General features: G+C 43.9%; 1 protein-coding gene across 2 annotated transcripts; it reads left to right on the forward strand.

Annotated features, from left to right (window-relative positions):
* Nucleotides 1–1,233: 1,233 nt before the first annotated feature.
* Nucleotides 1,234–15,394, forward strand: Rbak (RB associated KRAB zinc finger). Of its 2 annotated transcripts, none has more exons than XM_052168473.1 (5): nt 1,234–1,457; nt 2,443–2,504; nt 10,615–10,741; nt 11,043–11,138; nt 12,168–15,394. In XM_052168473.1, exons 2-5 carry the CDS (start codon nt 2,490–2,492, stop codon nt 14,090–14,092), a joined length of 2,163 nt encoding a protein of 720 aa, XP_052024433.1. In that variant the 5' UTR covers nt 1,234–1,457; nt 2,443–2,489; the 3' UTR covers nt 14,093–15,394. The 2 variants fall into 2 exon arrangements, with proteins under 2 accessions (XP_052024433.1, XP_052024432.1); XM_052168472.1 differs by having other exon boundaries at nt 2,446–2,504.
* The last annotated feature ends 9,509 nt before the right edge of the window (nt 15,395–24,903 follow it).

A 24,903-nucleotide genomic window follows, 5' to 3' on the forward strand; every position in this document is an offset into this window, starting at 1 on the left:
TGCTCAGTAGTTTATCTAAGGTTGGCACTTCAAGGTGCTTGGTGCTTCTTCTGAGATGAAAATGTTATCCTCTGCATCAGTGTACCTTTCTCTGTTGCCAGACTTCATTAATAATCTTTTTTTTAATTTTTTATTCGATATAATTTATTTACATTTCAAATGATTTCCCCTTTTCTAGGCCCCCACTCCCCGAAAGTCCCGTAAGCCCCCTTCTCTTCCCCTGTCCTCCCACCCACCCCTTCCCACTTCCCCGTTCTGGTTTTGCCGAATACTGTTTCACTGAGTCTTTCCAGAACCAGGGGCCACTCCTCCTTTCTTCTTGTACCTCATTTGATGTGTGGATTATGTTTTGGGTATTCTAGTTTTCTAGGTTAATAACCACTTATTAGTGAGTGCATACCATGATTCACCTTTTGAGACTGGGTTACCTCACTTAGTATGATGTTCTCTAGCTCCATCCATTTGCCTAAGAATTTCATGAATTCATTGTTTCTAATGGCTGAATAGTACTCCATTGTGTAGATATACCACATTTTTTGCATCCACTCTTCATTAATAATCTTGATGCCAACGTGTTTGTGAAGAATTAGGCCAAGAACACTGTTGCATTATTTCTGTAAGAAATTGATGGGTTGTTCATTATATTGTACCATCTTTGAAAACTGTCATTGTCGCCTGGCCCCAAATATCACCGTTCAGAGGTCACTTTACAGAGAGCTATTTTCTTCTTTCTGTGTGTTCTTTCTGGTTCCGTTTTTAGAGTTTCTGTACATTAGACATGTAATCTAGAAGCCCACCATTTGTGTTTTTGCCTCCTTCTTTGCAAAGCATAGCTGCTTTTTTCTTGTGCCTAGTACTTAAAGGAAGTGTGGTTAATCGAGAATGACACTCAATTTCCTTTCCTTCTAGAAGAATCTTCCTTTTATTTTAGGAGTGCCAGGCCAGGACTAGGTTTTGGACTTCATGCAGCAGCAGGTTTCCCCGGGCTCAAAGGGAGTGAGGACAAACAAGAAGGTAAGAGCAGGTCTGGAGGCTGCCATTGCTCTCAGAGCACCGCCTACAAACTTATGGGAGGCGGTTGGTTCTTGCGCGAGGATCCCTAGATGCTGTGGCGAGCGAAGATTTCTGGGACATAGAGTTTGTGTGCAACTCTTGGGAAAAAAGGAGAGCCTTGGAACTCGGACTTCCGGAAAGATGCTGCACATGCGCGTCGCGGTTTTTGCGCGTGCCGGTACTTGCGCTGGGCCACTGCGCCGCCGTGACTTCCTGCAGGTCCGGTGTGTCGAGGCTACTTTTCTTCCTGCAGCTTTTGCATTCGCTAAGCTGGAGTCGCCGAGCCTGCGGGGCCGAGACCCGAGCTTCCGGAGCAGCAGCGAACAGACTCGGCTGTGCGGGCCGGGGAGGCCTAGCGGGAGCTCGGCGGGGAGGCCAACTCGGGCAGCGGGGCCGCCTACACGGTGAGGCCCGAGGGCACAGATCGATCGGGACTGCGGGAGGGATGCTGGACCCGGCTGGTGGCTCGCCAGTTCACCTGAGCTCCTCGCTGTCCCCAGCATGCGAGGCCCGGGAGGGTCGAGGTGGTCAGGCTGACAGCAGGGCAGCTGCACCGCTTGAGCTGCATTGTCAATCCCGAGATCAGTGTGCAGGCACTGAGCAGCTCAGCGGATCCAGATTCCCAAGGTGTCACTCAGCATCCATCAGAACCCTTGCTCTGTCTGTGGGTCCCCCCCCCCCCCAAGTCTGCCCTTGAGGCGTCAGTGGTCTAGTGCTCGAAGTCTGCTTTTGCTTCTGCTCATGGAGGAAGACTTAGTCTGCGACAGTGTGTGACATAATCAAGGTTGTGCACGGGTTTGTTGATACAAGTGCCGTTGTTTTCTAGTTTCTTCCCTTAGCCCTTTTTAAAAATGTGCTGCAGTAGCCAAGTTTAATGAGATAGTTTGAAAATAAATCACACTTTATCACTCTGTCAGACGGCTGCACACCTGGACCGTTTCCTTTTTGTGTTTTGATTTTTTGAGACATGGACTCCCTTTGTCGCCCATATTATTCTGGTAGTGGGTGATCCTCCTGTCTCAGCTTCCAGAGAGTTGGGATTACATGCATGTCACCACAAGGAACATGGATCCCAGATATATAGAGCCCAGAATCTTCATTTGCTGTGACATATTTTACAGTAGTTTGAATAGTAAGTAAAATAAGTAACTATTTTGTGCCTTTACACCAAATGCCTGTGGATAAAAAGGAAACACCGTAGAACTGTGCCCGTTCCCCTCCCCCATGCCACCTGTTGGAATGAAGTTTGTGATTTCCTTCCTATCACCTCTTCAAAGTGTGTGTGTGTGTGTGTGTGTAGGCTGCGATGTCATTAGGTGGTTCCCAGGCAAGAACCATTGTCCCTATGTAGACCAGCTAATCTTTGATTTTAGCGAACTTTTTCTCCAGCAGGTCAGTCATCAGCCCTGTCTACGGTTTCCCAAGAGGAGCAGAAAATGAGCAGATCTAAGGTGAGTCTTTCCTGTTTGAAAAAAAATTTTTTTTTTTCTGACTCCTTTGTAAATGTATTTTGGGAGACTCCCTCGAAGGTCTGATCATCTATAAAGGGACCTGACGACCTCTTCTGGCATGCAGGTGAACATGCAGCAGAATACTCACAAATGAATGCATGCATACATACATACATACATACACACATAATAGAATGGTAGTGGAGAAAGGAGTAAATAAAGGTGATTGTAATATAAAATACACCGGAGTGGCATGCTGTGTAGACAGTCTGATAACTATAGGCTAATGGAGTTACTTGGCAGTGTTAGAAAAAGAAAATTAGGATCCATTCCATCACCTGCAACTGCTACTGGGGGATGCCATTTTTGTGCCTAGTGGGTAGTAAAAACTTCCTAGGACCTGGAACTCTTTCTTTATTCAAGTTGTCATCGTTATGAATAGTGTTCCTAATAACAACATTTGAGTCCTGCATTCCCCTCGCTGGGTCTAAGCCAAGGCCCGGCTGCCCAAGAACTTTGTGTAATGTTTTTTCAGGGATCAGAATGTCATGAGCCAATGCGATGTATTTCCGTCTTTACTTTTTAAATCCCTGGGGTAAAATGTAGATTACATGCTAGTAGTTAGTAGTTTGATCTTCTCTTAATAATGGCTCCTGCTGGGGACCATGCCTCAACCGTTCTTCTTTCTTGGTTCTCTCTTGAAGGTAAGCCAGTGGGGAGAGCGTCGCGGGGAGCTAGATATTAAAGGTTGCTGTTTGACGATAAAATGTTTGCCTGTCTTAAATATTAGTCCTTTGCTTCTGTAGTGGCCTGCCTTTTGAGTTTCTTTTGGGTCAGAAACTGCAATCTCTGTCATTTAGCACCTCATTGTAAAACAGCAGAGGATTAAGTAAAGGATTAATTGCTAGAGCTTTTGCCCTTTTGTGTAGATGTCTCTTGCTTGTCAGGTTAGAGAGATGCTTGGAGCAATAAACTTCTATCTAACCAGGAGAGAAGTAGCATGCTCTCAGAAGGAAAGACTTTTACACAAGCAAATATGGATTAAACTCACATAAATTCATATACAGACTCATGTACGCATATTCATAAATCTCCATTCGAACTAATTGGGCTCAGCTTACATACTGTCTCATAATTATATACTTGCACATACATATCCATCCATATACAAACATACAAACACACATACATACATACATACATACATACATACATACATTATATATGACCAGTGCAGAAATAACTCACTCATTCTGGATGAAAAATGAGCTTCAATCTTTATTGTATAGAGAAAGAAAAAGCTTCTACCATTTTATTGCTAAATAAACCCAAGTCTGTAAGAAGAAAGCTTTGTTCTCTTTAGTAAGACTAATAAACCTGTCCTGTTATTAAGAAAAGACTTGTTCTATCCCATGGTAAGGAGAAGGCTGCCTACTCCCTCTGCTGTCTCGATAGCTTCTTCTTTATACCTCTTTCCCTCTGCATTCTGCATATAGTTCTCTTAATATTTTAAGTTGCCTTATAGTGTCTAAGGTATCCCACTCTGCATCCTCCTTCGAATCTTGTTCTCCTCCTGCTCTGATGTCACAGGGCCCTTGCTCCCAAGGCCTTGCACCCACAGCTTTCTCTCCAGTGCTGTATCCCCAGTGTGATCTTTCCTGGGCTTTTGTACCTTTGCTAGGAGAATAGATGGCATGTTTTTTCCAAGCATCTCTCCCCACACCCTTGCTTTTATAACAAAAGTTCACCAGAAGTTCAAACATAAATTGAATAAGAAGTTTACAACAGAGAATGTTTACATGCATATCCATTAGGAATAATTATCTGGCTAAACATTCATCGTCTATCACCAGTTCTACAGGTTCATGGACAGCTAAAAACCATAACTTCTGTGACTTATTAGTGAAGTTTTGTATTGATAAACCCAGTCAATATGTCCTTGCACCTATAGTATATCCTCAGTTCCCTTTTTATGACCTTTGATTAATGGTTTTACGACCTCTTGGAATGTGCTCTTAAGTTGCAGATGCTATCTCAGAGGCAATTAACTTGTGACACTTGAAGACTGGCAGTGTTCTCCTTGCAGTTTGGATAATCAGAGAAGACCTAATAGCAGTCCTACTATAAAAGAGCTTAATAATTACTGATGTAATTTTAAGAATTCTTATAGAATGATCATTAAGAATTAAGGCATCATCTATTTGTCTATATAGCATCACTACAAGACAGTACATCTTCATTGTGCAGAAATCTGCTCACAAGGGTGGGCTAATACCTAGTGATTGTTATATATATATTTAATAACAGGAAAAGCATATTAATAGCAGGAATCTTTCCTAAAATGAATTTCTCCTCCACCCTTCCTAAAGGAGCAAATCCATTATAGATTTTAATCCATGGAATCCATGGTGGAACCATCTCAGGACGGTCACCTGCTAACTTTTAGCTTCTCCTATGTGGTTCCTAGGGGTTCCCCTGCTATGCCTTCTTTGGTTTTAATTTTTTTTTCTGTGTTTTTTTTTTTCTTTTAGAAATTGGGCTATTTATTCCTTTATTCCTTGTTTCAAAGTTTGGAATCTGCCCCCATTGCCTTACCTTTAAATTCTTTGCCTGGCTTGTGAAATCGGTGGTTTTTACAGAAAGATTAATTAGAGGTGTCCGTTCGTTTTTATGGTTGTTTTTTCAGACAGGACCTCATGTAGCTTAGGCTGGCCTCCAGAATGCTATTGTAGCCTGAGAATGACCTGGATTCTGATGAACTCCTGATCCTCCTGCCTCCACGTCTTCAGTGCTGGGATCACAGGTGTGCACCACCATACCTGGCTCGGCCATATTTTCAGCAAGACTAACATCTGAGTTACTTTTCTGTTTGCATGTTGAAAATGTACCTTGACAGAAGCAACTCAAGGGAGAAAGGGTTTCCTCCGGCTTGAGGCCCCAGAGCACAGTCCATCATGGTGGGAAGGGCAGCAGAAGCCTACTTTAAGGAAGCTGATAATTTATACATTTTCTGAAGTCAGGAAGGAAGGAGGAAGACATGGCCACATGGCTCCCTTTGTGTCAGCATTCCAGGATCCCAGCTAGAGAGCGGGGCCACCCACAGCCATAGGGTTGTCCACCTCAGTTAATGTAACCAAGACAGTCCCAATAGGACCATCTCCCAGGTGACTGTGGAGTCTGTCAGATTGACAACACCTGCCTCACGATAGCTGCACATGTAATGTTCCTGTCTTCGTCACTGTGAGATTATCATCTGTGAAGTGATGTCACAAAGTCCTTAGGGAAGAGGGTAGCCCACTCTTAGTACCATCTCTGCTTCCTGGATAAGCTACGATATTTTCGTGAAAGTACACTCCCTGCTTTGGCCACACAGCTTCTGTAAGAAGACAGTTTAGAACGACCAGGTGAGCAGCATGTTTCTTTGTTATCCCGCGTCTGTGGATTTACAATGTTTTTAGTGTCTTGTGATTGACCTTCTGTTGGTATTCTGTCTGGACTCCACCTGGACTCCACCCCCACAGTTACCTAGCAACAGCCAGGTAGGCCTGGCCCACTATAGGAGGGCCTGCTTGCCCCTCCTCTCGCTCTCTTGTTCTCTCTCGCCCTCTTGGGCTCTTCCCTTCCCCCCTTCTCCTCCCCTTTCTTCTCTCCATGTGGTCATGACTGGCCTCTACTTCTCTACTCTCTCCTCTCTGCCTTTCTCTGCCTCTTCTACTCTCTTGACTCCCCTCCCCATGCCCTAAATAAACTCTATTCTATATACCGTTGTGTGACTGGTCCCTCAGGGGGAAGGGATGCCTTGGCATGGGTCCTCCAAGACACCCTCTTCCCCTACACCTCACCACACCCCCACAGAACATATTCTAATACCTATTTCTCTTTTTTATAAGCACAACACATTGATATTTAAATCTCACCTTGATATTTTAATCTTTGGAGTTTGGAGGCCAGGTAATTCCTTTAAGTTGGTTTTTGAGGTCTTTGTAAACACTTCTTTAATATAGTTGAGCATTCAACATTTTATTTTGAAGTAATTTCAGATGCATAGAAAAGTTACAGAGAAAAGAATTATACAAAGAAATCTTTCGTTCTCTTTGCTCTAAGGTTCCATTTTAAAAACAGTTTTTTAAAATTTGTTTGCTATGTGCCTACTTGTGCACTCGTGTGGGAAACAGTATGCACCATCTGTACCTGAAGGTCAGAGAACAACTGTGGGAGTCAGTTCTCTCTCTCCATATGGATCCTGAGACCGAGCTCAGATCGTCAGGCTGTGTGGCAAGTGCTTTTACACACTGAGCCATTTCAATAGCCCTTCCATGCCAGCACCACAGAGAGCCAGAATAGCTTCTGAAATAATAGACCACGTGCACTACACATCACCAGAGGCAATAAAAATTACATCACAGTGACAGAGTGGTCACTTAATCTAGAGGACGTTATAAGTACTTGGCTGGTCTTGGTTTTTGTTTGTTTGTTTGTTTTGTTTTGTTGGGTTTTTTTTTGTTTTGGGGGACTTTTTTGGCAGATTCAGCTGGAAGAGTCTTACCCATAGAATCACAGACTCAAAGCCATAGAATTATGGAGTCATACATAGAATTATAAAGTCTCATATATAGAATCAGAGAGTCTACATCAAATCATAGTGTTGTACACAAATCAGAGTTTCCTACATACAATCATAGAATCTCACACATAGAACCCTAGAATCTGGGCTCTGTGGGCACTAGGCCTGCACATATTGCACGGACATACATGCAGGCAAAACACCCATTCATATTACAGAAATTAAGTTCTCTTTCATGTATCAATTTACTCTTTTAATGTTGAGTTGTTTGTCTTGATGCTTGTCTTTTTGTTTATACTTTATTTCAGCTGATGACTCTTAATGTTCTGTTCACCTTTGTGAGAGAATTTTTCTTCTTTGGGGTGCTGGAGATAGAATTTAGTGCCTCCAGGCAGATTTGGATGTACTCCAATTGTACCTGAGAGACTCATCTCTACTTTAGAGAGGCAACAACTGCAGGAGCTACCGAATGGCTTCCCTGCTGCTGTGACATGGCCTAGAGAGATGGCTTCAGAGTTAATACTTGCTGCTTCTCCAGAAGATACAGGGTTGATCCCAGCACCCACGTGTGGGTTGACAACCACCTGTAACCCCAGTTACAGGCAGTCTGATACTGTCTTCTGGCCAAGGGAACTGTGCACATGTGCACATACATACATACATACATACATACATACATACATACATACTATATGGAAAACACTCATACAATAGTGACATTTTTAAAAAGTACTCTAATGAGGTGGGCGGTGGTGGCGCACGCCTGTAATCCCAGCACTCTGGGAGGCAGAGGCAGGTGGATTTCTGAGTTCGAGGCCAGCCTGGTCTACAAAGTGAGTTCCAGGACAGCCAGGGCTACACAGAGAAACCCTGTTTCGAAAAAACCAAATCCAAAAAGTACTCTAATGACCAAGTATGGTTATGCCTTTAAGGTGAATACCTTTAATCCCAGAATTTAGGAGGCAGAGGTAGGAAGATTTCTGTGAGTTCAAGGCCAGCCTGGTCTACAAAATGAGTTCCAGAACAGCTAAGGCTATTACACAGAGAAAACCTGTCTTGAAAAACAGATAAACAGGCAACAATAATACCAATAAAAACCCTCTAATGAGAGCAGTTTGAGAGAGAGAGAGGGAGAGAGAGAGAGAGAGAGAGAGAGAGAGGTTTGATTTAGCTTCAGGTCATAGTCCATCACAGCAGGGGAGTCAGCGGCAGACCCCTGAAGCGGTCTGGTCACATGCATCCGCAGTCAAAGAGCAGTGAGTGCTCGGCCCACCTTGTCTTTGTATATAGTCCAAGATCTAAGTCACGGGAATGGAGCCACACATGGTGGGCAGGCTTTCCTGCCCAGTTTACCTCATCGAGATAACCCCCCATAAGAATCACCAGCTCTTGGCCTATCTCCAGTAACTCAGGGTCTCATCGCATTGATCACTGAGATCACCTAAGTAAAAAGTCGTTGTGTCATTTTGTAGAGGTGGTGAGTTCACAGAGGAGAGCAGTTTGTTCAACTTAGGGAAACAAAAAGCCTGTCCAGTGTGGAGAGAGTTGAGCGGATGCCCCGGTTTGTCTGATAGAGTCTTGAAGTGGGTCTATATTCCTGTTAATCCCATACAGATGGTCATTTATCTCATACAGAAATTCTCTCTTTGCCCGGTGCATCTATGATCTTATCACACAACTGTCCAGGGAGTCCTGTGCTTGACTCTCTGGTTGCTCCATGGTAGCCATGAGCCCCGTGAGGGAACTCTGCAAGGACTCTGCCGGAAAGTCTTCTGTTTGTTTTGGCTGCACACCAGTAGCCCCTGTATAAAGTCGAAAGACTCAAGGCTGTGCTTTCTCTTGTCCACAACCCTTCTCTGAACCTAAAAGAAAGCCTATGGCTGGAACCAGCCTTCCACTGCTCTTAGAAGAATGGAATGTGGTTTTCTGTTTCTTTTTTCTCTAAATATGTATTTATTATTTTTGTGTAGATATTTGTGTGCCTTTGTGAATGTATGTGCACCATGTGCATGTAGGAGTTCACAGAGGCCAGAAGAGGGCGCCAGAGGTCTAGAACTAGAATTACCAGGCAGTTGTGAGCTGCCAAACACAGATGCCAGGGACTGAACTCAGGTCCTCTGCAAGGGCAATAAGCACTCCAACAACTGAGCCATCACGCTAAGCCCTGGCCTTTGGGTTTTGAATCAGGAAGATAATCATGTATGGTTGGTTTACTCCTACTTTAAAATTGGCCCTCACTGTCAAAAGCTGCCCATCGAAAGGTGCCTTCTTCATGTCTTGCCACCTCCCTGTCTGCCCGACCTCTGCATCCTGGTGCTGGCCAGTCTGTCCCTTTCCTTAGCTCCCACCTTTCCTTGTATGTCTTACTCTAGTAAGACTTCGGTTCTATTCTCTGTTTGTAGTGTTACACGTTGCTGTAAGAAATAAATGTTTGCAGTAAGAGCTGAAATAAACTGAACGGATGCAGTTGGCCTTCAAATGAAATATGCAGACATCAGAGAGCTGAAACCTGGGGTCGACAAGATGGCTCAGCGAGTAAAGGCCCACCCACCACCACACCTGACAGCTTGAGTTTGGTCCCCTAAACCCGCACAACGGAAGGAGCAAACCGCCTGCTGGTTTTCCTCTGAGCCCCACACATTTGGTGCCACACACTTGCCAAAATCCAAAATGGGGCAGAAACAGCGGGACAGTGGCAGGAAAAGAATCAGGGCCTGAGTTGGGAGTGTCCCACCATGAAGGGACTCTGAAGGACTGCCACAAGGAGACTGAAGGAGACAGTGTAACCGGACGTGGTGTGTCAGCCTTGGGCGCTCAGGCTCTTGAGAGCAGAAATGCTGATTTGCATATTTTACAGCCTTTCCCAGTTCCAAAATCCATTTGAAAACTGGGAACTCCACTCCGTGGCTGTGATAAAATACCCTGAGAGAGGCAACCCCAGAGAGAAGACTTTGTTTAGCTCACGGTTCCAGGTTACGATCCCTAACTCTGGACGTCAAGGCAGCAGAGATGTTAAGCAGCTGGTCACGTTACAGCCACGGTAAAGAGCACAGAGTACTGAATTAGTGCGTACTTGGTAGCACTCAGAGTACTGAATTAGTGCGTGCTTGGTAGCACTCAGAGTACTGAATTAGTGTGTACTTGGTAGCACTCAGCTCGCTTCCTCTACAAGGCAGGATCTCTGTCCAGGGAATGATGCCACCCACAGCGGGCAGGCCTCCCCACTTCAGTGAACATAAGAAACACTCCGCCAGCCACAGGCCAACCCGGTCAGACAGTCCTATTGCACCCCGTTTTCCCAAACGAGTCTAGATGATGTCAAGTTGACAGTTACCTGCCACACCAGAGTTTTGGTTTTGCTTTTGTTTCCCGCTTGCTTACAATATGATGTTGAGATTTACTGCAACAGTGTGGTTTGTGTTCCTCCCGGGCTCTGTAACATAAACTGAGGTATACAGTGGTCACGGTTAACGGTACCAGTAGCTTGAGAAAAGCTAGTTCCATGTGCATCTCATTTATGTCCTGATTCTGATCGTGTCGTTGCAGGGCCCACTATCATTCAAGGATGTGGCGGTGGCCTTCTCCCAGGAGGAGTGGCAGCAGCTGGACCCCGAGGAGAGGACGACATACAGGGATGTGATGCTGGAGACCTACAGCAACCTCGTGTCTGTGGGTGAGGACCGCTTGCCTCCTAAACACTGTGACTTTAATGATTTGTCTTTGGGTTTGAAGGAACAAGTGCTGAGACTCTCAGCCCTTCAGGGCAGGCGTCGGGTGCGTCTTTGTGGCCCTGCAGGCAGGACCTATGTCTCCCCCTGTGGTCCTGGAGATGGAGCCCAGAGCCTCCTGCATCTTAGGGCGTGTTAGTCTGCTTTGACTCGGTAAACACAAACAATATAACTTGTGCTGCAGCTTCCTGTACCGCCGCGGTCTGCAGCCCGCGAGTCCAGACCCTTCTCCTTTTCTGTTAACAGGGTATGACGTCATCAAGCCAAACGTGATTGTCAAGTTGGAGCAGGGAGAAGACCCCTGGACAGTGGAAGGGGACCGCCATGCTCAGAGGCATTTGGGTAAGAGAAGAGAGTGAATTTTTTAAAAAGTGCTTCTTTTTAAAATTAATGGATTTTGTAGGGGATGCTTCTGAAACCTGGTGCTTTATTTGTAGCAAACGAAATCCAGAAACATGGAGATTTATTTGTATTCAGAATTAAGAAAAACTTAAGGAAGAAACTGAGGGAAGAAGACATAGCAGGTTAGGGAATGTAAGTCAGGACACGGAAAGGAGATTACAGACGGAGAGCAGTGAGCGCCCGCTTTGTGTCACCAGTGTCTAAGCCCTGGTCGCGGAACTCTCTAAGTGGGAGGGACATGAGACTTTCAGAATGCTTTTCCTAATGTATGGGGTTGAAAGGCAGAGATTTCACTGAGTGTGGTGCCTCAGGTCTGTAGTCCCAAAACTCCAGGTAAGACAGGCAAATTACTGAAAGTTTAAGGCCAGTCCAGGCTAAATAAAAACACAGTTTCAAACAAAAACAAAAGCAAAGATTTCAGAAGTATCTAAGGTGTAATCGTCCATGAGACATAGACCACTGATGTGAATGCAGGGGTGTCTAGGGTGCCAGTCTGCTTGTGTGGTGATGGATTGCCATTTGATTAGAAATGGCAATCTCGGCCTCCCAAACATAGGCCATATTAAAACATTTCTTTTTTATATGTCCAGTAATTAGTTTCTCCTGCTTCCCTTTGCTAGAGTCCTCCCGCTGTGAGTCCTCCCGCTTTGAGTCCTCCCGCTGTGAGTCCTCCCGCTGTCTGTGTCTACTGCCCTTTCAGTAACTGTGCTTTCTGCTCCTCATTTCTTAGGTCAGAGTGTAAAGGAAGGTGCTTGTTTCCATTGTAAATCGATTCTCTTCCCATTTCTTACCCACCCCCACATACACCTGCACACAGATTACAGATTATAAATCAAAGGAAAAGGAGACCTGTACATTCATAATAACCGTTACTCACAGATTGTCCACAAATCCGACATTTACGCATCACCCCCTCTGTAGCTTGAATATTCATGTTGACAGCATGTATTCAATCTCACTCCTTTTCAGAAATCAGTAAAGTGTATGAACCCAGAGAAGGAATCCAGGAACACGGTGGAAAACACCCGCAGTGCGGTGATGATCTCCATCGCTGGAGAGCAGAGCGGGGGCCTGCAGCTGGTGAAGCCCTCACCCTAGAGCCAGCCCTCATGTCCCCCAGCTCAGGGGCTCACAGCTGTGTCTCCTGCGGGGAGCCTCTGGAGTCTGTGTCAGAACTGATTCGCAGTGACGGGAGCTACGCAGTGGAGAGGCCCAGCATGTGTTTTGAGTGTGGGAAAGCCTTCGGACACGACCCTGATGACTTTAACCAAGGTGACGACCCTGATGACTTTAACCAAGGTGACGGTGACGCCTCTCGACACGACGAAGCTATTTTGCAGAAAATCACCATTTTGGAGAAACCCTTTGACTATGAGTGCGTGGAAGCCTTAGACGGTGAAACTGTTTTCATGGCTCGTGAGAGAGCTTATGTCGGGGAGAAGCCCTGTGAATGGGATGATTCTGGACCCGACTTCATCCAGATGTCAGACTTCAGGACATATCCGAGATCACAAATGGAAATAAAGCCCTTCGAATGTACGCAGTGCGGGAAGTCCTTCTGTAAGAAGTCCAAATTCATCATCCATCAGAGAGCTCACACCGGAGAGAAACCGTATGCTTGTAGTGTGTGTGGGAAGTCCTTTAGTCAAAAGGGCACCCTCACCGTCCACCGGAGATCACACTTAGAGGAGAAGCCCTACAAGTGTACCGAGTGCGGGAAGACCTTCTGTCAGAAGTTACACCTCACACAGCACCAGAGAACCCACTCAGGCGAGAAACCCTATGAGTGTAGCGAGTGCGGGAAGACCTTCTGCCAGAAGACACACCTCACGCTACACCAGAGGAATCATTCAGGGGAGAGGCCCTATCCATGTAATGAATGCGGGAAATCCTTCTCCCGGAAGTCTGCCCTCAACGACCATCAGAGGACGCACACAGGAGAGAAGCTTTATAAGTGTAATGAGTGTGGTAAATCCTACTACCGGAAGTCCACCCTCATCACACACCAGAGAACACACACAGGAGAGAAGCCCTATCAGTGTAGTGAGTGTGGGAAATTCTTCTCTCGGGTGTCGTACCTCACCATACACTATCGGAGCCATTTAGAAGAGAAACCGTATGAGTGTACAGAGTGTGGGAAAACCTTCAATCTAAACTCCGCTTTCATTAGGCACCGGAAGGTCCACGCAGAAGAGCGAGTCCAGGAGTGCGGTGAGTGTGGGAAGCCGACCCAGCTGCAGTGCCTCCCTGATCACACAGCTGACCCAGGAGAGAAGCGCGACGAATGTAGCGACTGTGGGAAGACCTTCCTTGAAAACTCAGCCTTCAGTAGGCACCAGTCCACTCCCGAAGGGGAGAAAACTTACGAGTGTAACATATGCGGGAAGTCCTTCTCTGATTTGTCGTGCTACACTGTGCATTACAGAGGCCATTCCGAAGAGAAACCTTTCGGGTGCAGCGAGTGTGGGAAAACCTTCTCTCATAACTCGTCCCTCTTTAGACATCAAAGGGTACACACGGGCGAGAAGCCATACGAGTGTTTCGAGTGTGGAAAGTTCTTCTCTCAGAAGTCGTACCTCACTATCCATCACCGGATCCATTCAGGAGAGAAGCCCTACGAATGTAGCAAGTGTGGGAAAGTATTCTCCCGGATGTCAAATCTCACCGTACACTATCGAAGCCATTCAGGAGAGAAGCCGTATGAATGCAACGAGTGTGGGAAAGTCTTTTCCCAGAAGTCGTACCTCACGGTCCATTACCGGACTCATTCAGGAGAGAAACCTTACGAATGTAACGAATGTGGGAAAAAATTCCACCACAGATCAGCTTTCAATAGCCATCAGAGAATTCATAAAAGGGGGACTATAAATGTACTCAGTGTGGAAAATCTCTGACCTCTCAGTGTTTAAGAGAAACATTTGATTATAGTGAACACTGGGAGTCCAATAGGTGCTCAAGGGTGTATTTTTTTATTCCCAACTTTCAATATATGTGGTACTGGGAATTGAGTATGGGCCCTGTGCGTGCTGTAGACATTCTGCACTGCGCTGTACTGCAGCGATTCAAAGGTTGAGCATCCCCGCTCTCCAGAGTAAAGTCCTAAAATGAGACCCACTTTGACCTGAGTCTTCAGAGAGGAATCTATAAAGATTCAGCAAGAAGCAAATCGTGACCATGTAATTGTTGTGACACTAGGTAATTTTTACAGGAGTAAACCTTCGAAAGTATTTAATATTTATTTTTTATTTAAATCATATTTACATATCAGGGAGTTTTGCTGAGAACTATCAGCTGATGAGTGTAACTCACCTTAGATACGCACACTAAAAGCCATATTTCTGATGTTACAGCAGGTGTTTATAGAAAAGGTGCAAGAAGCTATGAGTTCTGAATAAACTTATAAAATGAAATTGTAAAGCCAGCAGCTGACCATGAGGGTGACAAAAAACACGGCACCTCTGCTGGTCTAGAAATGCAACTGAATAATGACTCTATGCAATGTTTTGCAATCTCGGCTTTGAATGATTTGTGAACACGTGACATCAAGGATTAAAATGACTGTTACAGTGGGTAGATGGGTGGAATATGCTCTATGGTAGGGAAGCACAGAGTCTTCTATGTCGGTGCTTACCCGTAGAGTGGATTTTGTAAAAATCTTTCAACTGGAATTGAGCAAAAAAATTTTTAAATACTATTTTGATAAACTGTGCTGTCTTAGTCAGTGTTCTGTTGCTGTGGAGAGACACTATGGCCGTGGAAACTCTTGGAAAGGTAAAACATTTAGTTGGGACTGCTCTGAACTCCGACGTGTAGCCCGTTGTAACGGCAGGGAGCATCATGGTGGCACGCACGCAGACATGCTGGAGAGGCAGCTAAGAGTTCCACGGCTGGACCCAATGGCAGCAGGGCAAGAGAGACTGGGCTTGGCTTGAGCATTTGAAACCACAAATTCTACCCCACTAGTGATACACTTCCTCTTGCAAGACAACCCCTGTTCCAACAAGGACACACCTAGTGCCACTTCTTAATGACCCAAGATCCAAATATTTGAGCCTGTGTCAGCCATTCCAATTCAACCCACCACATATGCATACCTAGCTTGGGTTGTTTGTGCCCATTTCACTAGAAGAGTGTACGTACTCTCAGTATGCTGCCGTGTCTGTTTCTTGCCTCCTATTTCCAGGGCTTTAGAACACAGTATTCTATCAGACATTTTCTGGTTGATACTTTTTGGTATAATCCCTTGCGAAAAGAGTTTGGCTGCCTGCCATTTCTCCATGTGAGAATCCCGAGCAAGCTGTTTAAATCAATAATCATGGTCCTCTTCTGATTGCCAGAACAGTAGCCTCTCAGTGCCCACAGCAGGTGTGCCCCAAGACCCCCAAGTCAATACTTGAAGGGAAATAGTCCCGAACCATCAATAAATGCTATGGTTCAGCAACACTTTAATGTGGTCGCTGAGACAGCTCTTAGTGGTGGGCAGGTCGTGAACGCAGCGTGGAATCCCTGGACAGAAGGACGATTGACACCCCGGTGAGATTTTGTCAACCCTCCATAGATGATGTCGACTCTGAATGGAGGCCCTTGCCTAGATGGCATGAGGCCATGTTTGATTTCCAATGCTCCTCTCCCCCAAGTATTGTTCATCTGTGTCCACTTAGGATGTTTGTGCTGTGATTGGCAGCCCATCCTACAGATAACCAAGACAACAGAAAGTCAGCCTTGTGGTTAGGAGGAGACTCTACCATAACTTGATTATAGGTGTTAGAGGACCTGAGCCCAGATGAACCAGATGCAGGTGCTTGGTCCGTAATCAGTGGTCAGCCAGACCAGCCCTGCTCCAAGAACAGAGATAGTTGAATATTCCAAAAGCTAACAGTCATGTTGGAAAATTCATGTGAAAAAACATCATCTTAGCAAAGTATGGAGAAGAACCCCCTCAGTTAGACAGAGGGTCCAACTAGGACGCTACAGGCGTCACTCAGAACAGTGCAGTGTTGACAGCAAAGCTTGGCCTACCACCAGAGCTCTTCTGCAACTCTACAGGAAGACCTGGCCAGGTAAGTGAGGAGGGAAGGAAACCGAGGTAACACTCAGTGATGGAGTGGGACTTTCTTCCGGCATGACCTACACGGCATGACCTTCACGGCATGACCTTCACGTAGCACGTTCCAGGGGATATTCAGATGCACCGGGGTTTTCAAGAAAAAGATGCAGATGATTTCGAGAGCAGTGCCTATTTATAACACTCCTCAAGTGCCTAAGGAAAAATACATTTTCAAGAATTATGACTAGGAAAAACGTGGGCGCACACTAGGGCCTCTTGTGGTTTTCAAGAGAAGCCCCAAGGGATGTCAGTTTCCCCTGTAAGCCCACACATCGTGGACTCTCAAACCTAGTCATTTCATGGAAATGAACATGATGAATCTAAGACCAAGGACCAACAGATAAATAATTGCCAAAGCTAACTTGTAAAATAGAAGGGCTTGAGTGTAGAGGCTGGAGAGAGAGATGGCTCAGCAGTAGGAAGTGCGTGCGTGCGTGCGTGCGTGCGTGTGTGTGTGTGTGCGTGCACTCTTGGAGAAGGCCTGAGCTTCTCTCCTTGCATCCACACTGGGGGCCACGCCCACCTGTAACTTCAACTCCGGGTCATGCAACACCCTTTTTTCTGTGGGCAAGTGCAGTCATGTACACACACACACACAATACATACAATTAGAAGTGTGTGTTTTGTTTTGTTTTTTAAATTGAATGTGGTGACTTCTGGCCTGCAATTTCTGCACAGACGAGGCAGGAGACACGAGAATGTATATATAGTGAGATCCTGTATCAAAACAAAATAAAGCACTTGCTGCTCACCAGTGTTGAAATGTAAAGCCATAGATGTTATGACATAAGAGTAAAATGACCATCAGAATAGAACATTATTCAGGTCCTAGGAACGTGGGTCATCTGTCTTAATGAGTGACATTTAAGAGGCAAAGATGTCACTTCTGTTGCATGTTCTGCCAGTTGTGTGTATAATGAACAGTAAAACCAAATTAGTTTGTTTATGAAGTGTAAAAATCACATCAGAATAGGAGGGGCATGCACGGTGGTCATTCCTAGTGAGCCTGGCACTGACTGGCACTGACTGGCAGAGGCAAGTGAAGGTCAGGTTGGCCCACAAACCAAGTCCCAGGCCAGTCAGGACTATGGAGCAAGACCTTGCCTCAAAAAACTTGGGAGGTCTTATACCTTCCGTGCAGGCAATGTGCTAAGCAAGACTGAGAAGGCTCTAAAGCATAAAGGTTTAATTGTATTATCCTGAATTGAGTTTGTGGTTAGCAAGACACTCTTAAGAAAGTGGAGGGTAGGGACTGGAACGATTGCTCATTCCTGAGGAGTACTTAGTGCTCTCGAGGGGACTTGACCCGGCGATCTCTAGCTACCTATAACTCCAGTTCCACACCCAACAGTACTGGTCTCTATGCTCGCCTGCACATACACACGCACAATTTTAAATAATTTTTAAGTGAACGGGAAGGGCTGGAGAGACGGTTCAACATTTAAGAGTACTTGCTACTCTTACTCTTCCAGAGTTAAGCTCTTGGTACCCACGATGGGTGGCTCACAACCATCTTTGACTCAACCTCTGAGGGATCTGACACCCTCTTCTGGCCACCAGGGACATCTGCACTCATGTGTGCATCATACTTACAACATAAAGAATAAATCATTTTAAGTTTTGGAAAATGGGAAGGTTGACTCTTCTCAGAGTTCATATGGTGAGGAAAAGGTACTGGTAAACTTTTTCAGTAAGGAGCTGGTTAATAAATACTGTGGGTTTTGTCCTAACACAGCTGCCTAGTTTTCCTCTTGTAATAGGCAGGCAACCCCATATTGTACACAGACCACAGTGCATAGCTATTTCCCACTGAACTTTTATTCACAAGCATATGGACGGTCAGAAGCAGGCCTAGAGCTCTTAGTTTCTTGGGACTTTATCTGGAACATATAAAGAACACCTAATCAGTTACGACAAGAATATAAGCAAAAGACATTGCCGACCATCCACATCACAAAAGAAAAAATGTCTATATTGTACAGAGCCATATTGGGGCAGTCTTGCACTTGGTCAGAGTTTGACTTTGGTCAAGGTTAACTTCTCCCAGTTAGCCAGGATTCTGCTCCACCTAGGGTGGAGTGCACGTAGTAAAGGTTAAGTTCATTGTTCTTCCTGGTATAGGGATTCCTGAATTAAACAGGTGACCCACCCAGCTGCCGGAGCAGTCAAGACGAAGACCTCCAAGAGAAGCTAGACAACTTCCACCGGAACTCAGCCTGGAGTCTGGGGGGAAGGGTTTGCCCGAACTGTTAAAAGGTCCGGCGCCATTAAAGTTTACGGCTTTGATCAGTGAACATTGACTTGGCCGTACGTACTTTTCGCCGCTCTTCCCTATGACCCCAAAATTCTCTCAACAGGTAACCCAGTTTACATGTAGCTGCTGGCGGCTACATAGTGGCGCCTGAACGTGGGAAGACCTGGCACGAGAGAATTTCTTGAGGTAGCCCTATCCAGCGAAGCTTCGTGAAAAAGGTGAAAATTAATGGTGTCCGCACGGTAAGCAACATAGAGGGCAAAACTAGCGCTAGTGAATTCGTGTCTATGGTTGTGAGTGCAGGAATGGATACAGTTTTTCAAGCATACTGCGTGGACCCAGCGCAGGACTGCTTGGGTTGATAAGATAGGGAAATATGGGGAAGGAATTTGGTAGGCATTTGCCCAAAGCTCGTAAGAGCTGATTTCGGCGAAAAGAAAGGGGTTTTTAAAAATAGGCATATGTCCACAGCTTCTAAGAGCTGTTTAAAGAGGAAAATGGATGCAATTGCTTAACAAGCACGCTTAACTTTCTGTGTATCTTTCCGTGTTTGTCCCGGTGCACCGACTGTCTATGTGTATGTTTATGTCCTCTCTGTGTCTTTGTGTGAATGACTGTTTCATGTTAAAAAGAAAAAATTGGTAAAGATTACATCTGCTGGTAACCTCTTGAGCTAGCCACAGTTTGTGTGGGGATTGATTCAAAGCCACGCCGCGACAGCGCAGCTCACTCAAGAGGCAAGCATGGCTGGGGAAAAAGCCGCTCTTAAAGCCCAGAAACCTCGAGATTTGGGAAGACTTTGGTTTGGCTTGTGAAATTCATGTAGTCGCTTTATACATGTTTCTAATTGGTTTTAATGATATAAGGCTTTACATTTCTTGACTAAAGAGTTATAAATTAATTGGTTATTATGTAAAAGGTATAGTGTTATTAAGAAAAGGTTAGTTTAAAACTGGTGATTCAGTGTTAGAGCTATCTTAACTAACTACACGTGGCCTAACGCCACTCATGCTTTGTTCTTGTTTATAATTGGATTTAAAGGTATATTTTGCATGTCTTGACTATAGAGTATTGGCTTAAGTCACTGCACATGATTTAAAAGGTATAATGTTATTAACAAAAGTTAGGTTAAGGCTGGTAGTTTAGGGTAGTCGCCATTTTGAACACGTGGCATGATGGTTAAGGCTGGTAGTTTAGGGTAGTCGCCATTTTGAACACCACATGGCATGACGCAATCCAGGAAATACAGGCCTTTGGGACGCTCCTAAATTGGCATGGTGTTTCATGTGAATCTTGGCCTGGAGATTAGACTTAATGAAGATTAAGATCTAAAATATTGTCTCTTTAATAAGTTACACTGTTATACACTTGAACATAAGAACTGGCATACAAACCTTGTGCTGTAAATATGTGTTTGCCATTAATTTTAAAGAAAATAGATTGTTTAAAATTGAGATTTGCTTCCAAAATTACAATTGTGCTCTAATATTGCAAGAAAACATTGAGTTACAATAAAAATCAGTGTGTCATTGGCTACAGTTTTCAGTTTGCAGGCTCATAATTCTTAACATTTTGTAATTAAGATAATTTTGAGAGTGATACAGCTATGGGTTTTAGAGGCCCATTGCCTCTTTTCCACAAGTTTATAGGCTACAATGGTAGGAGCAAAATTTAACCCTCCAAGATTAAAAAGGATATCTCTGTAGAAATGTATTTGATATCAAGTAGGTTCCTTTGACCATGAAATTACAGGTTTCTTTTGTTTAATCCTTAAATTGTCCTTGTAGGTTTGGGTCTGGTCTTAGATAAAAGGCTCAGATTAGAAGATATTTACATTTGAGGAATCTCATACAATGTCCTTGCCAAGGACTCAAGGTGGATCCTAGGGCAGATAAAAAAAAATTTACATTTGAGTTAATGCAAAACTTAGAGCTGCCTCAGGGGAAGCTAGTGAGGAAGTTTTGAGAAATTGTTTCTGCCTTACAGGCCCCACCTAGGGAGTGTTTGGCTTAAAAAAAAAAAAAGTTTTTGACTTATCCTGGTGTGGGTTAAAATGCAATTCAAGTCTATGAAAGGTCAAGGAGGCTATAAAGGCATTAACATTTGGCCTGTCTACTCCCTGCAAAATTATTGTAAATTTAAAGGGTTGGTTTTTTGCTTTACATTCTGATAGTTATAAAAGCATTTGCTTCTAATTTTAAAGAAACAACAAAACAATGTCATTAGAAAGTTTTTGCCTCAAGGAATGGCTAACAGCCTTACGTCCTGTGAGGAAAAAATGTTTGTCTCTCTTTCAATACAGAAGTTAAGATCTTAAAAATTTTCAGTGTATAATGTTCATAGAATGTTTGTTACAGGCCCTTGCTCCTATAGACTTTTAGAATTTTTAGGTAAATGGCTTTCAAAGGTTGTTAAGATATATTAATTGGCTTTATCTTATATTTACCTCATTTTAAGCTTGCCACAGAAGGTCTTAAACCTCTGTTTTCAAGGTAGGAAACGTTTGTTCCTTGCTTCAAGCAACAATCAAATTTATTATTAATGGTTGGTCTATTACATGGCAAGCATTTTTAGGCAAAATTAATAATTGTTATCCAAAAGATAATTTGTACTATCAGATCACATGTTTATTCCTTTAAGTTTCTCCCTGCTTCAACACAGATACCTGAATTGGGTGCTATAGCAGCTATTTTTAAGATGTTAAAGGTCAAGCTTTTAATAATAATAGATATACATAGCTCATGGTTTATAATTGCTTAAAATTGGTCCATTTTTAATACTGCTAATTCTTAATTTCTACAGTTTGTACAAATGTGATTCAAATTTCTAAGAACAAAGGATATATTCTCTAAATGACTGTCCTTTAGGTATTTGAAATAATTTTATATTTTGTACACATCAAATTATAAAGATTTGTTCTTGATGTCCTCAATTTCTACCTCTACCACGTAATGGTGTTAATCCTAGAGGACTTAGTTATTACAGATAATGATATTCATATTTCTAATTTAAAAGATTAAAAAAATATGTACATGTGACTAATGATTCATTTTTAGGCTGTCTAGTTGCAACTGCTCTAACAGAAAAAGCAACTATATTTTATATAATTACATAGTTATTGCCTATGTTATGGTTTATACTTTGTGTTCCAACTTAAATTAATAAAACAATATCTTCTTGGAAGAAAGAAGAGAGGGGAAATTGTGTCCCTGTGCATATAATTTAAATTATGCTTGCATGTTTTTAAAAAAAAAAAAAAAAAAAAAAAATTTTAAAATTTAGATGCCAAGAAACTCCTTGCTAAATGTATATGACATCTTGTAATTAGACATATTGATGTCTAGGTGAAATGAAGGAATTCACTTACTAACATATGCCATGATCCTGATTTAATATTGGGGGAGAAGGCATGTCCTCTGTTTTTTCCACAGAATGCTGCAGAAGATATGCTGATTGTGCTTGCTGAATGCCCAGACCATGGTAACATAAGAGCTATATTGGGTATATGTTCTTGACTTACCTCAATTGTTAAATGTCCCAGGTTAGATAAATTGCCTAGCTTCAAGCTTTTAGACTTTGTGGGACAGAACATGGAGACTGTTAAGCTAGCTTAGGAAAAATTAATTAAGAAGAGTTAAAATGACTCTTCTCCTTATTGTGCTCAGCTGACTCAACCATAGACTGGTCTAGAAATAATTCCAATTTTGAAGATTCCAATTTTGAAGATGGCTAACAATCTTCAGCCAGCTGTGTTAATTTAACATATAGTCTCCACTTTTCCTGAGAAGTAACAGCTTAATTCTTGATTCACAAGGCTACCTCTCCCACCTCAGAGGCCAAGCTTTGTGTCCTTAAAGTTGTTAATTTACAACTGAATTGGATACTTCTGGGACAAGTTAATCCTATTCCACCTTTAACTCTTGACCTTGTCTGTTAAGCAGACTGGCTGTCTCCACCCAGGCTCACCTGGATGGAGAGATTACATGTCTGTTAAAGACACTTGCAGACCCCCCTGGCTTCAAAACTTACACAAGTGGATCTCCAAAGAGGGAGCCACATAGAACTCAGATCTATGTGTGTTTGTTTTTGAACAAACATGGGTACCAGCGAGACGTGCGAGGCAAAGCACTGCATGGGGAGGTGAATTTCTGCTTCTGAGTCCCCAGGAAGTACACCTAATTGCATAGGGGTTAACGTCGAGAGGCTGTCCTTAAAATAATAAGGGAGCCTATTACCCCTCCTCTGAAAAAGACGTTATACAATATTTAAGAGGAATTACGGTCAATGCTTCCCCTCCTGGTTAAGGCCCGCCTTCTTATGAAGGATATTTATCCACTTGTTTTCTACCTCCTCGTGTTCAAATTAATAAAAAAAGGGAGGACATGTACAGAGCCATATTGGGGCAGTCTTGCACTTGGTCAGAGTTTGACTTTGGTCAAGGTTAACTTCTCCCAGTTAGCCAGGATTCTGCTCCACCTAGGGTGGAGTGCACGTAGTAAAGGTTAAGTTCATTGTTCTTCCTGGTATAGGGATTCCTGAATTAAACAGGTGACCCACCCAGCTGCCGGAGCAGTCAAGACGAAGACCTCCAAGAGAAGCTAGACAACTTCCACCGGAACTCAGCCTGGAGTCTGGGGGGAAGGGTTTGCCCGAACTGTTAAAAGGTCCGGCGCCATTAAAGTTTACGGCTTTGATCAGTGAACATTGACTTGGCCGTACGTACTTTTCGCCGCTCTTCCCTATGACCCCAAAATTCTCTCAACAGGTAACCCAGTTTACATGTAGCTGCTGGCGGCTACACTATATAGCACTACATATGTGAGAAGATGTTTTTATCCCCATTATCAAGGGACTGTGGATTAAAAACCCAACCGCTGTCTGCATAGTCCTGTGACCCAAGCCTACCATAGAAGGAAGAAACCTAACTCCTAAAAGGTCTCTTTTGAGATGCACACACTGTAAGGCACATGCATCTCCACACTTACACATCACACACAATCATTTAAAAACCTATTCACTGAAATAGTTCCACTGGAAGCACAAAAAGCAAAAACAAAAAGTAAAAACAAAAAAACCTAGGTATTTGCAAGAATCTTTCAACAAGAATTTAGAATCCCAACATGAACTTTTTTTTAAAAAAAGTATTTATTTTTAATTTGTGTATAAGTGTACGTGTCACGTGTGTGCAGGTGCCTTTGGAAGACAGAAAGGGGTATTGGATCCCATGAAACTAGAGTTACAAGCAGCTGTGAGCCTCCTCACATGGATGCTGAGAACCAAACTTTATTCCTCTCCAAACACCCTACCTAGCCACCCCTTCAACCCTGAAACAGGACATATGACAGACCACTTTGGAAGACTTTAACTTAAACATTGTCTTAATTAGGGTTTCATTGCTGGGAAGGGACACCATGACCAAGGCAACTCTTATACAGGAAGACATATAATCAGGGCTGGCTTATAGTTCCAGAGGTTCAGTCCATTATCTTCAAGAAAGCGTGCAGACAGACATGGTACTGGAGGGGCCGAGAGTTATACATCTTGATTGGAAGGTAGCCAGGAGGAGACTGTCACACTGTGTATAGCTTGAGCTATATATGAGACCTCAAATCCTAGCTTCCCAGTGACACATTTCCTCCAACAAAGCCACACCTACTCCAACAAGGCCACACCTCCTAATAGTGCCACTCCCTGTGGGCCAAGCAAAAACCATGAATCTACTGGGGCCAAACCTGTTAAAACCACCACAAACCTTAACTCAAACCAGGCAGAAGCACACACACACAGGCACACACTAACGCACTAAAAATACATCATATGGAACCTGGAAAGAAAACACATCCCAGAAGGCTCAAGGCTCATACCTGGAGCAGGACGAACAGATTTGAAGGTGTTTATTCCCATGGTGGGATCCTGTGGCACGGTGGGAGACAATGAAGTCTGAACAGCCACACGGCTGAATAAGGAGGCCTAGGCACGCGGCGCGAGCACATGGTGTGATTCTCTTGTGGAGGATTAAAAAAAACAGACGGAACTCCCATTCAGTCAGTCAGCACACCTTCACTGGAGCTGAGGCTTCCTGGGGTTGCGTATCTGGTTCCTGCAGTCGCCTGTGTATAAAGTTGATGCTGAACACCCCAGTGTGTTCTGCGCTGTCTTTCTCTGCGTGTATGTGACCCTTTGATAAAAAGGATTTTAAAACTCACAACAGGCTACCATTCCCCCTATTTCTCTGATGTCTAGCAATACACTGTATCAGAGTGGCGAGTGTCTATAGCTACACACAACCCTTCTTCAGGGTCACTTTAGCTTTGGTGGTATCTGCTACAATGTTCTACACCATG

This window comes from Apodemus sylvaticus, chromosome 22 (genome assembly GCF_947179515.1).
Source record: "Apodemus sylvaticus chromosome 22, mApoSyl1.1, whole genome shotgun sequence".
NCBI lineage: Eukaryota > Metazoa > Chordata > Mammalia > Rodentia > Muridae > Apodemus > Apodemus sylvaticus.